Genomic DNA, 14,806 nt, shown 5'->3' with positions numbered 1-14,806 from the left:
CCTGTTTAGTCACTTGCATTAGGGGTGTTTGTGTGTGACTTGACAAAACTGTTTTCATTGGTTTATAAAGATTTATGAAAAACTTTCAGAACTTGGTCTCAGTTAATCTTAGTAGCTCTTTTTCTCCACTCCTGTCTTCAAGCTCAGCCTCCAGTAGGGAAAGAACAGGCTTGAAACCAAGACCTCCCACTAGAATCTAATTTTAAATTTGCAATCTGTTGTCTTGTGATTTTTGCTTCAAATTTAACTTTGAAATAAATACATTTCATCCTTTCTCCTGCAGCTTTGGAGGTCTGTTGTCAAGTCACAGAAGAGTAATCGTTACGTTTATTTTAATAAGTTTAAATACCCCAGTGGAGTGAAAAGATTATATTTCTAATAATTATAATTTATGTACCTTGTTAAATGCTTTGTAATTGGATTTCAGAATATCCTTACCAGAGACAGAGAAAACCTTATTTTAACAGTTAACTTTTGACTTAAATATGATAGAAAATGGGTCAACTTGAACAAACCTGTGGGATCTAATGTTTCAATTATTCAAAGTATCTTTGTTATAAGGCAGTCTCAACCCTGAGCATTCCCACTGAGAAGAGCTACTAAAACTTTAGTATGGTGAGAGGTCAGATACAATGACGAGTAACACACAGTTCATGCCAGTGGGATATTATAATAAAATAGGGAGGGGAACATACAGAACAAGACAAGTATTTCATTGTACAAATAACCATGCTACAGGCACGTTGTGAGAATTTCCAGCCAAGTGCCGTTGGAGTTTAGAGATAAAAGAGTGAATAAATCCAAGCCTGATAGTATTTTCTTTATCTTAGGTAATTTCCCCAAGCCATCTGTTTTACATTTGGATTTGCTACCTTTTTAGTGTAGCTGTCAGCATAGTATCCATGTCCTAACTTTCTTCAATTATCAAACAAAACAAAACAAACCAACAAACAAAAACAAAACCCAGTGCCTTCAAACTACGTTAACAACTTTTAATTATTTTAATTTCCTTAAAACAAATTATCCGTTTAGTATAGAACATTTAGAAAATGTAAAAAGATATATAATTGTGAAAATCAAACTCACCCATAGTCACTCTTCCAAATAGTATCTTTTAAAACTCATAAATATTGTACATTATTTATTTATTACTATTCTTTTTTTTTTTGATGGTTCTTTTTTTATTAATTAAAAAAATTACAAAACATTTAGAAATCATTCCATTCTACATGTACAATCAGTAATTCTTAATATCATCACATAGTTGCATATTCATCATTTCTTAGTACATTTGCATCGATTTAGAAAAAGAAATAAAAAGACAACAGAATAAGAATTAAAACGATAATAGAGAGAAAAAAAAACCTATACCTCACATGCAGCTTCATTCAATGTTTTAACATAATTGCATTACAATTAGGTAGTATTGTGCTGTCCATTTCTGAGTTTTTATATCCAGTCCTGTTGCACAGTTTGTATCCCTTCAGCTCCAATTACCCCTTCTCTCTCTCTTTTTTTTTTTTAACTAACGGAAAAAAAGAAATTAACCCAACATTTAGAAATCATACCATTCTACATATGCAATCAGTAATTCTTAACATCATCACATAGATGCATGATCATCGTTTCTTAGTACATTTGCATCGGTTTAGAAGAACTAGCAACACAACTGAAAAAGATATAGAATGTTAATATAGAGAAAAAAATAAAAGTAATAATAGTAAAAACAACAAAACAAAACAAAACAAAACAAAAACCTATAGCTCAGATGCAGCTTCATTCAGTGTTTAACATGATTACTTTACAATTAGGTATTATTGTGCTGTCTATTTTTGAGTTTTTGTATCTAGTCCTGTTGCACAGTCTGTATCCCTTCAGCTCCAATTGCCCATTATCTTACCCTGTTTCTACCTCCTGCTGGATTCTGTTACCAATGACATATTCCACATTTATTCTCGAATGTCTGTTCACATCAGTGGGACCATACAGTATTTGTCCTTTAGTTTTTGACTAGACTCACTCAGCATAATGTTCTCTAGGTCCATCCATGTTATTACATGCTTCATAAGTTTATCCTGTCTTAAAGCTGCATAATATTCCATCGTATGTATATACCACAGTTTGTTTAGCCACTCTTCTGTTGATGGAGATATTGGCTGTTTCCATCTCTTTGCAATTGTAAATAACGCTGCTATAAACATTGGTGTGCAAATGTCCATTTGTGTCTTTGCCCTTAAGTCCTTTGAGTAGATTCCCAGCAATGGTATTGCTGGGTCATATGGCAATTCTATATTCAGCTTTTTGAGGAACCGCCAAACTGCCTTCCACAGTGGTTGCACCATTTGACATTCCCACCAACAGTGGATAAGTGTGCCTCTTTCTCCACATCCTCTCCAGCACTTGTCATTTTCTGTTTTGTTGATAATGGCCATTCTGGTGGGTGTGAGATGATATCTCATTGTGGTTTTGATTTGCATTTCTCTAATGGCCAGGGACATTGAGCATCTCTTCATGTGCCTTTTGGCCATTTGTATTTCCTCTTCTGATAGGTGTCTGTTCAAGTCTTTTTCCCATTTTGTAATTGGGTTGGCTGTCTTTTTGTTGTTGAGTTGAACAATCTCTTTATAAATTCTGGATACTAGACCTTTATCTGATATGTCATTTCCAAATATTGTCTCCCATTGTGTAGGCTGTCTTTCTACTTTCTGGATGAAGTTCTTTGATGCACAAAAGTGTTTAATTTTGAGGAGCTCCCATTTATTTATTTCCTTCTTCAGTGTTCTTGCTTTAGGTTTAAGGTCCATAAAACCGCCTCCAGTTGTAAGATTCATAAGATATCTCCCAACATTTTCCTCTAACTGTTTTATGGTCTTAGACCTAATGTTTAGATCTTTGATCCATTTTGAGTTAACTTTTGTATAGGGTGTTTTATTACTATTCTTAAAGAAAGTTTGAATCTACCCAAAACTTGGTATCTTGGGTGTGCATTTCAAATGTAAGTTTTCACGTCCCGAGATTTGGAAGAGTTTTGCTCCAAGGATGTTTGATCCCAGTGGTAGAGTTTACATTTTGATTATCAGCCCAGGCTGACCTAGAAGGTTGGGATTTGATCATGTGGAGTTCTTAGGTGTCTGCTTCCAGCACTACTCGAACTTCTGATCTCACCTAGGGAATGAAAACTGCTGAACTATAAAAATACTGTTATTACCTCCTTAGTCCCCAGGATGACGAGGTTATTTTCAGCTTCTCTGTGTCTCCTTCTTTCCCTCCCTCTTTTCTCCTCTGAACATCTGTGGCTTCAGGAATATTTTCCTTTGTTCCCTCCACTCAGGTACTCCAACCACGGGGTGGCCTTCTATTTTTTTTTCCAATATTTTTATTGAAAAAGCGATGTACAAACACAAACATTCTTAACATACAAGCATTCCATACATGGTGTACAATCAGTGGCTCACAATATCATCACATGATTGTATATTCATCACCATGATCATTTTTTAGATCATTTGTATCATTCCAGAAGAAAGAAATAAAAAGAAAAAACTCACGCATACCATACCCCTTATCCCTCCCTCTCATTGGCCACTATTATTTCCATCTACCCAATATATTTTAACCTTTGTTCCCTCTATTATTTGTTTATTTTTTTATCCATGTTTTTTACTCATCTGTCCATACCTTAGGTAAAGGGAACATCAGGCACAAGATTTTCACAATCACACAGTCACATTATAAACATTATATCTTCATACAATTATCTTTAAGAAACAAGGTTACTGGAGCACAGCTCCACAATTTCAGGTACATCCCTTTAGCCACTCAAATGCACCATAAACTGATGTCTATATAAGACATCAATGGAAGAACTTCCAGGATAACCTTTTGACTCTGAAATCTCTCAGCCACTGACTTTATTTTTTCTCATTTCTCTCGTCCCTTTTGGTCAAGAAGGTTTTCTTAATCCCTGAATGCCAGGTCACAGCTTATCCAGGAGATTTCTGTCCCATGTTGTCAGGGAGATTCACACCCCTGGGAGTCACGTCCCATGTAGGAGGGAAGGATGGTGTATTCTCTTGCTGTGTTGGCTTAGAGAGAGAGAGGCCTCATCTGAGCAACAAAAGAGGTTCTCTGGGGGGTGAGTCTTAGGCCTAATTTTAAAAAGGATTAGCCTATCTTTTGTAGGAATAAATTTCATAGGGGCAAGCCCTAAGATCGGGGGCTCTACCTATTGATTTGATTGTTCCCAATGCTTGCAAGAATATTAAAGTTCTGAAAATGGAGAAGTTGAATCTTTTCCCCTTTCTCTCCTAAGGGTGCCCTGCAAATACTTCTTTATTCACTGTCCTAATCACTCTGGGATTTATCGGGGCATCACACTAACCTGAACAAACCAACAAAATCTGCTATGCCCTATTCAAGGTTATCTGTATTTATAATGTTCAGCTAAATTGACCATACAAGTTAAATTAGGAAATGCACTACCCAAATATAAATTTTGTACCTAAATAAACATCTCTCCCTTTAGTCTCACACAGAAGTTGAAGTTTTAAAATATGGACGATATCATCCTTGACCCAGTCTTCTGATATACCTTAGTCCTATCGAGATCAGCTTCATTCATATCTCTACTCAATGTCTGATCACTTTTCAACTTTTTAAATAGTTCCTATGTGGGGTACTGCTGAATATCATAACTTCAGAGCTCTGACTTTGAGTCTCAGGTGTCACATAAATACCTGAAGTTTCTGGGAAAGACCAGGTCATATACAAACAGCTCAGTATGTCAGAATTTAGAATTAGCAATTACACCTCCTGAATGTAAGAATTTACAGTCTAGAACCCTTTACAATAAGCCCCAACCTGATAACCCATGCTCTCATCTTTAGTTCACCAAGTTTTTATATTATAATTCGTCCATATAATTGAGGCATAATAGTATTTGTCTTTTTGTTCCTGACATTTCATTCAACATACATTTCTTAAGGATCATTCACCTAGTTGTATGCCTCACAACTTCATTCCTTCTTGTGGCCACTCAGTAGTCCATTGTATGTATACACCGTAGTCCCCCCTTCCATTCCTCAGTCATTGTGCCCTTAGACCATCTGCATTCATTGTGAATAAGGAACACTGCCCCCAGAAACACCAGTGTGCGAATGTCCATTCGTGTCCCCACTCAGTTCCTCCAGGTATATACTGAGCAGCAGGGTTTCAGGATCATATGGCAACCCCACCCCTCGCCTCCTGTGAAAACAGCACACTGCCCTCCAAGGGGCTGCCCCTCTCATTTCCCTACCCACAGTGAGTAGGTATGTTTCTTTCTCCACATTTTCTCTATCACCTCTTTCTCTCTGACCATTTTTAAATAGATGTATTCACACATCATACAATCCAGCCTAAGTGTACAGACATGCCTTTGCCACCATACTCTATCTGAAGACATTTCCTTTTTTTCCACAAAGAATCCATACCCCTTTCCCAATGCCCCTGCCCTGTTAATATTTAGTTTTTGTTCATAATGCCTTTGTTACGTTCAGTGGAAGCATGTTACAATGTTACTGTTGACTATAGACCCTAACTTACAGTGATTGTACTTTTTCCCATATACCATCTATTTTCATCACTCTATAATACTGACCTTCCTTTGTTTTTCCTCCTGCAAAAACATTTTTTGATTTGTGCGTTTAATCACTATCATTGTACATTCTAGGCATTCCTAAATTATACCGTCTCAGTCTTTATCCTCTATCCTACCTTCTGATTTCAGATGTGCCCCCCAGCCCTTCTCCCTTAACCATACTCACTTTCAACTTCATTCAGTGTACTTACAGTATTGTGGTACAATCAGGTAGTATTGTGCTATCCATATCTGAAGTTTTACAGTCAGTCTTATTGTACAATCTGTATTCCTTCAGCAGGGTGGCCTTCTATTAACTGGAATGTTTTCTCCTACAGTACTGAGAAAATATAACATCAACATGAGTAAAAATGTAGCTTGCATGTTATATCTTGGATCATAGTAGTATTACCTTTCTTTTTTATATGTGTTCTAGTTTTTTACTCGTGTATAATAATAATAAATGTTCATAAAGATCTTGCATGGGCATTGCAAGCAGTTAAATTTTTCATTTATTTCAAGAGTGTTTCGGGAGTGTCTCCCTTTATCTCACAGAGCAGTTATAATAGCTGCTTTAAAGTGGTCATGTAATAATTCCAACATCTGGGTCACCTGGGGCTTAGCATTATTGAATTTATTTTTCCTTGGGAATTGGCTACATTTCCCTGGTTCTTTGGAATGCATTTTGTGGGCATTTTGATATTAAGTTGCGAGACTCTGGGTCCTGTTAAAATCCTTGTTGTTGTTGTTTTAGCTGGCAGGCAGTCTGGTTAGGTTCAGAGTGCAAGTTGTGTCTCACATTAGGTGGTGGTGAGTACAGGCTCTGATGTCCACTTCTAGAGCCTTTGCTCTACTGCTTTGGGTTCCATCTGGGGATTGGGGTGTGGATTATATTATCAGTAAGTTCTCAGAGCCTCTGCTGTCTTTCTAGATTTGGTTACACGTGTGCATTTGAGGGGTGAGCCTGGGACTTGTGTGGTTTCATGCACAGAATTAGAAGATATCCTTCTCCAGCTCTTTTCTCCGAGAGTCCCTCCTCACTCTCTGGTTCACAGGGACAAGTCTTCTTGGTTCCTCTGGCAACAAAAATGGGCTCTGGCCCAAGTTTTGCTGCCTATGTCAAGTTCCCCTGGGTACTTGCCCTTACGCAAGGCTGGGAGGGAAAGTAGGAAGAAGAAACAAAACAAAATGGGAGCTCTCCCTTGTATGAGTGGCTTCTTCAAGTTTTGACTGCCTCCTCCTTGTCCACCTACTTTTACTTATTTTTCAGAGTTGCTTTTTAATTTGTAATTGCAATTGGGGGTGGGGTGGGGGGCAAAGAAAGAGACCATGTAGATACTCCATCTTGGCTGGCACCAGAAATAAGCAATTCCATTTTTCTTCAATGCATTGCTAAGACAGAAGCCCTACCTCCAGTTAACTGGTGCTACCTCTCTATTCAGTCTCTGTTTGGACCACTGATCTATGCTCACTTTATATTTCTTGGAAACATTGTGCCAGTTGATGCCCAATAAACCCTTATTTTTTGATTGCCTAATTTTGACGATACAGTAGTACATTTTAGATGATTTCTAGCTAAAGAAATGCATTCAAACAGATATGTTTTCTTTTAAAGAAACCTCACTTTAAACCAAGATCCATTTAACCAGAATATTCCAATTAAAGTTTTGCTTGTTTGGTTTGCTTTTCATTTTGAAATAATTATAGATTGACAGGAAGTTGCAAACATAGTACAGAGAGGTCCGATGTACACTTCACCCTGCTTTCCACAATGGTTAAAGCTTATATAATTCTAATAGAATACCAAAACCAGGGATTTGACATTGGTACACTGTATGTGTTTATTAACTCTATGTCATTTAATCATCTAAGCCTAGCAGGCTATTATGTTTATAAAGACAATCCCAGAGAAGTGACCACTCATCTGGTGTATGCAGGGATCTCCCTCACAAGTGATTGTACTTCTAGATAAAGCTGCATAAGAGACCTTGCAAACTCTTTGACCATATATTTAATTTGATGGAATTGAAAGGTAGTTAGGCTGACTGCTTGTTGAAAGGTTTAACTCATTCCTTTAAAAGAAAAAAAATCATAGTGTTAGGAAGATAAGAAAAGTCACACACTCTCTATGTCCTTGTCCCTGTCCCAAGCCCGCCTTTGGGACCCTCTTAATATTCTGGATGTTTTTTTTTTTTTTTTTTTTTTGATGCATGGTCCAGGAATCGAACCTAGGCCTCCTGCGTGGAAGGTGGCCATTCTACCACTGAACCACCCGTGCACCCGCCTCCCTGCCCATCACACCACTGAGTCTGTGTCTCCTGGGCTCACATATTCTCAGGGTTGTCCTGGGCCCCAGCATTTCTGTGCTCTCTCTCAACAGCCTATGGGGGAGGGGCCCTCCCAACAATGACCCCTTTCCTGCACCTCTACAGAGGAAATCCTGGAAGAAAGAGGGAGACAGGAACTGAGGGCAAGAATTAATTGGAATGACACAGGAGTGAGACCTTAATTCTTTCTCCAAGCAGATGTGGGTTGGGGAGTGCAGTGAGCAGTGCAAGTTGATCCCCTTAAACCAATTCATGGACCAAGATGGTCTCAAGCCTGGGGAGTCTGGAGCAGAAGGTGTGCTCACAGCTGCAGGTAGAAGGGAGAGGGCAGCAAGGACACTGGTGATGGTGTTTCCTCCAGAAGAATGATGCGTGCTTTCTCTAGTCAGTCATGTTGTGGTAATGTTCTCACTCATTGTATCATAGTTGTGTGTGGCTTTTTTTTTTTTTTTTACATTCTAGATAAAAGTGTCATTCATTCATTCAATATTTTTTTTTATTGAGCACATACCATTGGACAGGGACTGTTCTAGGCACTGAGCATACAGCAGTAAACAAGACAGACAAAACTTTCAGCCCTCAGAAAACTTACATTCTAGTGGGGATGGGGAGTAGGTACTAAAAAAATAAGCAGGTGAAAGACATGGTTACAATGGTGATCTAGGTGAAGGAGTAAAAGTTGAAGAAAGGAGGGATAAGAAAATGTTGAATACTGGGGAGCAGTTGTTATCAAAATCGTAAGGAACTAGAGGGAGCTTTCCAGGCACCAAGCATGGCAAGGGCAAAGGCCCTGGGGTGAGCCAGAGAAGTCTGAGCTCAGAACCTTAAAAAATATATATGCTAAGCCAAACTTGGGATTTAAATACAGAGAGCTGTTCTTATGCTCAAGTCTTGCCAGCTGCTTCCTATGCAGAACCCTTCCCATTGTCCCCTGAATGAGAGCTATCAGAGTTGCTAGAGTGTTCTACAAGACAGTGAGTTGTGGACAGCAATTGAGAATTTAATGAGTTGTAAAAGCAGAAATGTTTTTCCAGCTTTCGATCTGATACCTGTGTTATGACATTTTTTTTTTTCAAGTTTCATCCCAAATTTTAACTTTCAGCCTGTCTGCTCCCCTTCTGTGGAGGCTACCAAAACAGGGAAAGCCTCTTTCTACCCTGAGGTTGCTTCTAGACGCACAGCAAAGGCAAGGCCTGTGCAAATGTGTCAGGTCTTGCTAGTTTAACTTTCAGTGCACCAACTTTTGGGGAGTGGCTACCTGTGGGGCAGTGGTTGCTCCTGAAAGGAGATTATATCTCTTGTATTCAATGTGCAGTTCTTCATGTTTGTGTCATTTTCAGAGGCCCCCATTTACCCTAATGGGACTCTGTGGTTCTTATCAACCTTTCAGGAAAATCTTTCATATTAAGGAGTATTTTAACGAGTCCCCAGAAACTCACTTATTTTTTTGTTGTTGTATAATTTAACAAATATATAAAGCAAAAGAAATAAAAAAAGCAATAGTTTTCAAAGCACTCTTCAACAAGTACTTACAGGACAGATCCCAGAGTTTGTCATGGGCTGCCATACCGTCACCTCGGTTTTTACCTTCTAGTTGCTCCAGAATTCAGGAGGCTAGAAGGAATAAATTTTTTTTTTATCAACACAATCAACTTTTTTCCTTTTTTGTGAAAAATAACAATTATACAAAAAAGCAATAAATTTCAAATCGTAGCACAACAATTAGTTGTAGAACAGATTTCAGAGTTTGGTATGGGTTATAATTCCACAATTTTAAGTTCTTATTTCTAGCTGCTCTAGGATACTGGAGACTAAAAGAAGTATCTGTAAGGCCTGGCCCGGTAGCCTCTGGCTGGAAGGCCCCCACCTGAACTAAAACTCGTGCACATCCGGGCATACAGCTGCTCAAACTCAGCCAGTCAGGACCTGGCCTGACAAACAAAGGACCCTCACTGCACACGGCCCGTAGCTATGCCCCCGGCCCTAAAGCGCATGAAACTCCTAACCTACCACAGGAGGCCCCGTAGGCATCGTCAGCACCCCCACTAGCCAGCCTATATCTAGCCCCACAGCCCCCAGTGGGGCGCGACTTCCTGGCCCGCACCCTGAGCACCTGGACCCGGGAACCTCGCCCCAGGACAATAAACTTTTTTAAACTCGGACTCAGTTCCTCTGATTTTTCATTTGGCTACCGTTTAAAAACATAACAATATCAATTTAATGATTCAGCAGTTGTATTCGTTTGTTAAATCCTGCCTTTTCTGTATAACTCCATCACCTTTGATCTTTCCGTCCTTCTCTTTAGGGGTATTTGAGCTATGGCCATTCTAAATTTTTCATGTTGGAAGGGACTGCCAATAGTATGAGGTAGGGGGATGAAACTAGGTGATGCTCCAGAGCTCAGAAACTTACTTTTAAAGTAAACTTATTTTGAAGTATAAGTAGAGTAAGGAAACTCTAGTTGTCTTAAACTTCTTGCTAACAAGTCTGCTTAGGTCATCTTCTGAGAATTTCTTTTAGTAGGATTTAGGAGATTTGGTCTTTATCTCTAAATTCTAGATTAGAATATACAAGTAGCTTCTTTCTTACCTCACCTGGCTGAAATGAATCTCGCTACTAAAAATGCTATGAATATAACAGACCTGTCAGTGTGATACATGGAGTGCTGTAATTCTTGAAGTTTGGAGCCATTTCCTTTAGGAATGTCTCCTGGTGCTTTTAACTTGATGAGTTTTCTGTTGGCAGAAATAAGCCTAACTAAAAATTTTGTTGAGGAAAATATGTCTGTCAATTTCTATTGGCAAACTTTTGATATATATAATAGAGGGGGGGTAAATCCTGGTGTGTTTGAGGTAACGGTTTTGCCTTTACTTCCACTTAATTTATTTCACCATAACTCTTTCACCCTTTGAATTTAAACTTTATTATTCTTAAAGTGGAGACTGGGACTAGCATTTGTTCTAAGCCTTTTATTATTTATTGGCAAAGCCTATAGATATACAGACACTTCCAGGTAGCTTAATTTATACTTAAAAAAAAAAATCTCAAACACTAAGAATATCAGTCATGTCCTTTAATTGTTACTAGAATGCTTATGGTGTTAAAAAAATTTTAACTTAAAAATGTAGCACATGCTATTGTTAGGAATTTAGATAACATAAGTGGTCATGCATGGACAGTTGATCATTAAATTCCCATAATGATTTAAGCTTACATCATTTTTTTTCCTGCTGCTTAAAGATACCAGAGAAATGTGAACATACTACTTTGAAATATACTCACTAAGAAAGAGATTCTTGGAAAATTCCTTCTCAGACTCCTGTGATGTGTGACCTGGTAGAGAATATTCTGGAATGTGAATAGCTTAACATCTGGTGTCTGTATGACTTGCCTTTGAACTCACTGGAAATTTATATGACAGTTTCCCCTTCCTATTGCCACAAGTTTTGTTTCGGTAAAGATGGACTTATGAATTTTAAGCAGTGTCTTTAGGATTGTACAGTGACTCCTGGACCAATTGTGAAAGTATGTTATCTTCCAGGGTGTTTCACACTCTTTGCAGCGGTCATGGTAATTTCACACCCTATTCCCAAGTTGCCAGATACCTTTTCATGGTTTTGTTTATTGGACGCCTTTCCTGACTAGAATGTCAGCTCCATGAGAGTAGGGAAAGCATCTGTTTTGTTCACTGCTGTATCTCTGGCTTCTAAAATAGAACCTGGCACGTGGTAGGTATGCAGGGAATATTTTATGAATGAAATGACTCTACAGGTGGTTAAAAAATCAGCTCACAGAAATGCCCAGTTACTCTGTTTTTCAGCTTACATTTCTGACCGTTTTCATGCACGTATCTTAAATGTATACAGTTTGAAGTGGTGCCAAGGGAGCTCATGTGCAACCATGGGGAGATGCTGAATAGGGTCACAGTTGTCAGGCTTTGAAGAGCTTTCTGTTTCCCACAGAGGGGCAACAGAATTGTGTCATCAGGTCAGGGAGAGAGCCTGGAAAAATGTCTTTGTGAAGCAGGGGCTTGAATTTACCTGGGTCGCTCCAAAAGGCCAAATCACATTTAGTGGTTTCATAATGTGAATTTCTGTTTGCAAGGCACTTTGTACTAGATTAATGTTCTTGGGTTGGATTTGCTCCCAGAAATAAGCCCATTATTCCAATGCCAAGTAGGGGGCAGGGTCCCTATTTTGTTTTGCCCATCTTCTCCCCCATTCCCCACCCCAATCCGCCCCCCTACCCCATCCCCAAACCAAGGTCTTTACAATGCTGTGGAATTAAAGACAAAAGCCCTTTTCCCTTTTGGCTTGATTTATTAGGAAGAGTTGATCAGACTTACATCTTGAATTTTCCATTCTTGATTGATTTTGAAATGTGGTTGAGTCCTAATGAAGCAGGAAAATCACTGGGAGCAAGGGTAGTTACCAAATGCACCTCTTGAGTTATTTGCTTTTTTTTTTTTTTGGCTCATATATAATTCAGAGTGTATGTCTGTGTGTATTTCAAGCAGAAAGTCACTCCTTTGGCAGTTTTCAATTTATGGATTGGAGTAGAACTTTAAATATATAATTATAGTGTTTAGGAAGGAAGAAAAGGACTTAAGCTTTGCTAGCCAAAGGCAGTACCCTTTGGCAGACTCCCAAGGCGTCTGTGCTTTGGGCAAAGACGAGTCTCATCCTTTATTGCTCTTATTTTTGCTCTTTTTTCAGATCTCAGGGGCAGTCAAGGCAGGTGACATTAGCTCTGGTGCCCGAGTCCATGGACCTGCCAGGGACATGTAGGATGGTGGGCTGTTACCTCCCTGACCCCCAGAAGCCAAGGTATTGGAAAGGACTCCATGCTAAGTCCTTTCTGTTCAGCTGCCCATCCCGTTTCCTAACTGCATTAATCCTCTCCTTCTTATTTATTTATATCTTCCTCCACTACAGACCTTAAAACCATGGGAAACGCGGAGAGTCAAAATGTAGAGCATGCATTTTATGGAGAAAAGCATGCCAGCCTGGGGCGCAAGCACACGTCCCGCTCGCTGCGCCTCTCGCACAAATCGCGGAGGTCGAGGCACGTGTCCTCGGGGAAGGTGAGCCACAGAAACTCCGAAGTGAGCACCCGCTCCAGCAGCACGCCCAGCATCCCCCAGTCCCTGGCCGAGAATGGCCTGGAGCCCTTCTCCCAGGAAGGCACCCTGCAGGACTTCGGGAGCCCGATTTGGGTGGACCGCGTGGACATGGGCTTGAGACCCGTGTCTTACACCGATTCTTCCATCACCCCCAGCGTCGACAGCAGCATCGTCCTCACGGCAGCCTCTGTGCAGAGCATGCCAGACTCCGAGGAGAGCAGGTTCTATGGGGATGACGCTACGTATCTGGCTGAGGGAGGCAGGAGGCAGCGTCCCTTTACATCCAACGGGCCCACCTTCATGGAGACGGCGAGCTTTAAGAAGAAGCGCTCCAAATCTGCAGACATCTGGCGGGAGGACAGCCTGGAATTCTCACTCTCTGATCTGAGCCAAGAACATTTAACAAGCAACGAAGAAATCTTGGGTTCCGCCGAAGAGAAAGACTGCGAGGAAGCTCGGGGGATGGAAGCAGGGGCGAGTCCGCGGCAGCTCAGCACCTGTCAGCGTGCCAATTCCCTGGGTGACTTGTACGCTCAGAAAAACTCCGGGGTGACGGCAAACGGAGGGCCGAGGAGCAAATTTGCAGGCTATTGTCGGAATTTGGTGTCGGATATTCCAGATCTCGCAAACCATAAGATGCCACCAGCTGCTGCCGAAGAGACTCCTCCGTACAGTAATTATAACACGCTTCCCTGTAGGAAATCTCACTGTCTTTCCGAAGGTGCCACCAACCCACAAATTAGCCATAGCAACAGCATGCAAGGCAGAAGAGCGAAAACAACTCAGGTAAAGTGATCAGAAACACTTGCAATGTTTTGGGAATGGTGCATGACGTGAAGTGCATGGCTTTGCTCTTCTCTGCTTCCCGGCTTCTGAATGGGATTTTAACCTGTTTGCCTGGTGGCTGCCGCAGCTGGTGCTGCTTCCCCCAAGAAAACGTCTCTCTTTGGTTCCCCCTGTCTTATATTTCTGTGGTACAGGATGGGTGGGGAGGGGTTTGAGAGAGGAGAGGGAATAAAGCTGATAAATTCAGATTGGGAAACTGCCTCTCCAACTCAGAATTTCAGCAGCATCTCAGTCATCCATTCATTCATTCAGAGTTTTCTTTCTAGGGTAGCCCTTTCAGTAGACAGAGAGGAATGGGAGACTCTGGATTCCTGGAGCTTATTTCTTCAGTGTAGCAGGTGGGAAGAGGTTAGTCGGAAGCTCATTTGAACAGCCATTTTTATTTCAGGGAGGGCTCAGGTCAGTTTTCAGCTTCTCTCTGTGGTTGGCATGCTCTCTGCCTTTCCAGAAGCCATTTCAATTTCCTGTTCCTTGCAATGTTGGCCAACCCTGTCTTCAGAGGGAGGCGTAGCGGAAGGGATAATGTGGGTGAGCTCCAGTTCCTACTAGGCAGCCAACTAGTTATTTGACCTTGGGCAAACTCTGACTTGTAGCTGCTCCTCTGAGAAATGGGATAAAGATGCTTAATTTGCCTGTTAGGGGGTCTAAGGCATGAGAAAGCAGGCGTGCATACACTTTAAGAAGATTTTGAAAGTGTCTTACTAATGAAAGGAGGACCCGTTACTGTAACTGGTACCTATAATTAGTTCTAGGATAATAAGATGCCACTCAGCTGCGCGTGCCTCTGTCCTTGCCCAGTATTGTGTTCCTTGTTGCAGAGTTCAGGAAGTCTTGGCTTGTGCTGGTTTGCAGGACAGTGCCTCAAGTTAGAAATCCATATGGGACAATTTGTCT

At 40.6% G+C, this 14,806-nt stretch overlaps 1 protein-coding gene across 9 annotated transcripts in view; it reads left to right on the top strand.

The window, feature by feature from the left end:
* The window catches only part of TIAM1 (TIAM Rac1 associated GEF 1), a 429,921-nt gene that overhangs the window by 281,162 nt on the left and 133,953 nt on the right, over window positions 1–14,806 (top strand). For all 9 annotated transcript variants that reach the window (XM_077118818.1, XM_077118816.1, XM_077118809.1 and 6 more), the window contains one exon: window positions 12,879–13,852. In XM_077118818.1, the coding sequence (XP_076974933.1) occupies window positions 12,890–13,852 (963 nt within the window). In that variant the 5' untranslated portion in view covers window positions 12,879–12,889. The remainder of the gene's footprint in view (window positions 1–12,878; window positions 13,853–14,806) is intronic.

The sequence above is a fragment of the Tamandua tetradactyla genome, chromosome 10 (genome assembly GCF_023851605.1).
Source record: "Tamandua tetradactyla isolate mTamTet1 chromosome 10, mTamTet1.pri, whole genome shotgun sequence".
Classification (NCBI taxonomy): Eukaryota; Metazoa; Chordata; class Mammalia; order Pilosa; family Myrmecophagidae; genus Tamandua; species Tamandua tetradactyla.
The sequence above is the reverse complement of the archived record's forward strand: the minus strand, read 5'-3'. Positions and strand labels throughout refer to the sequence as shown.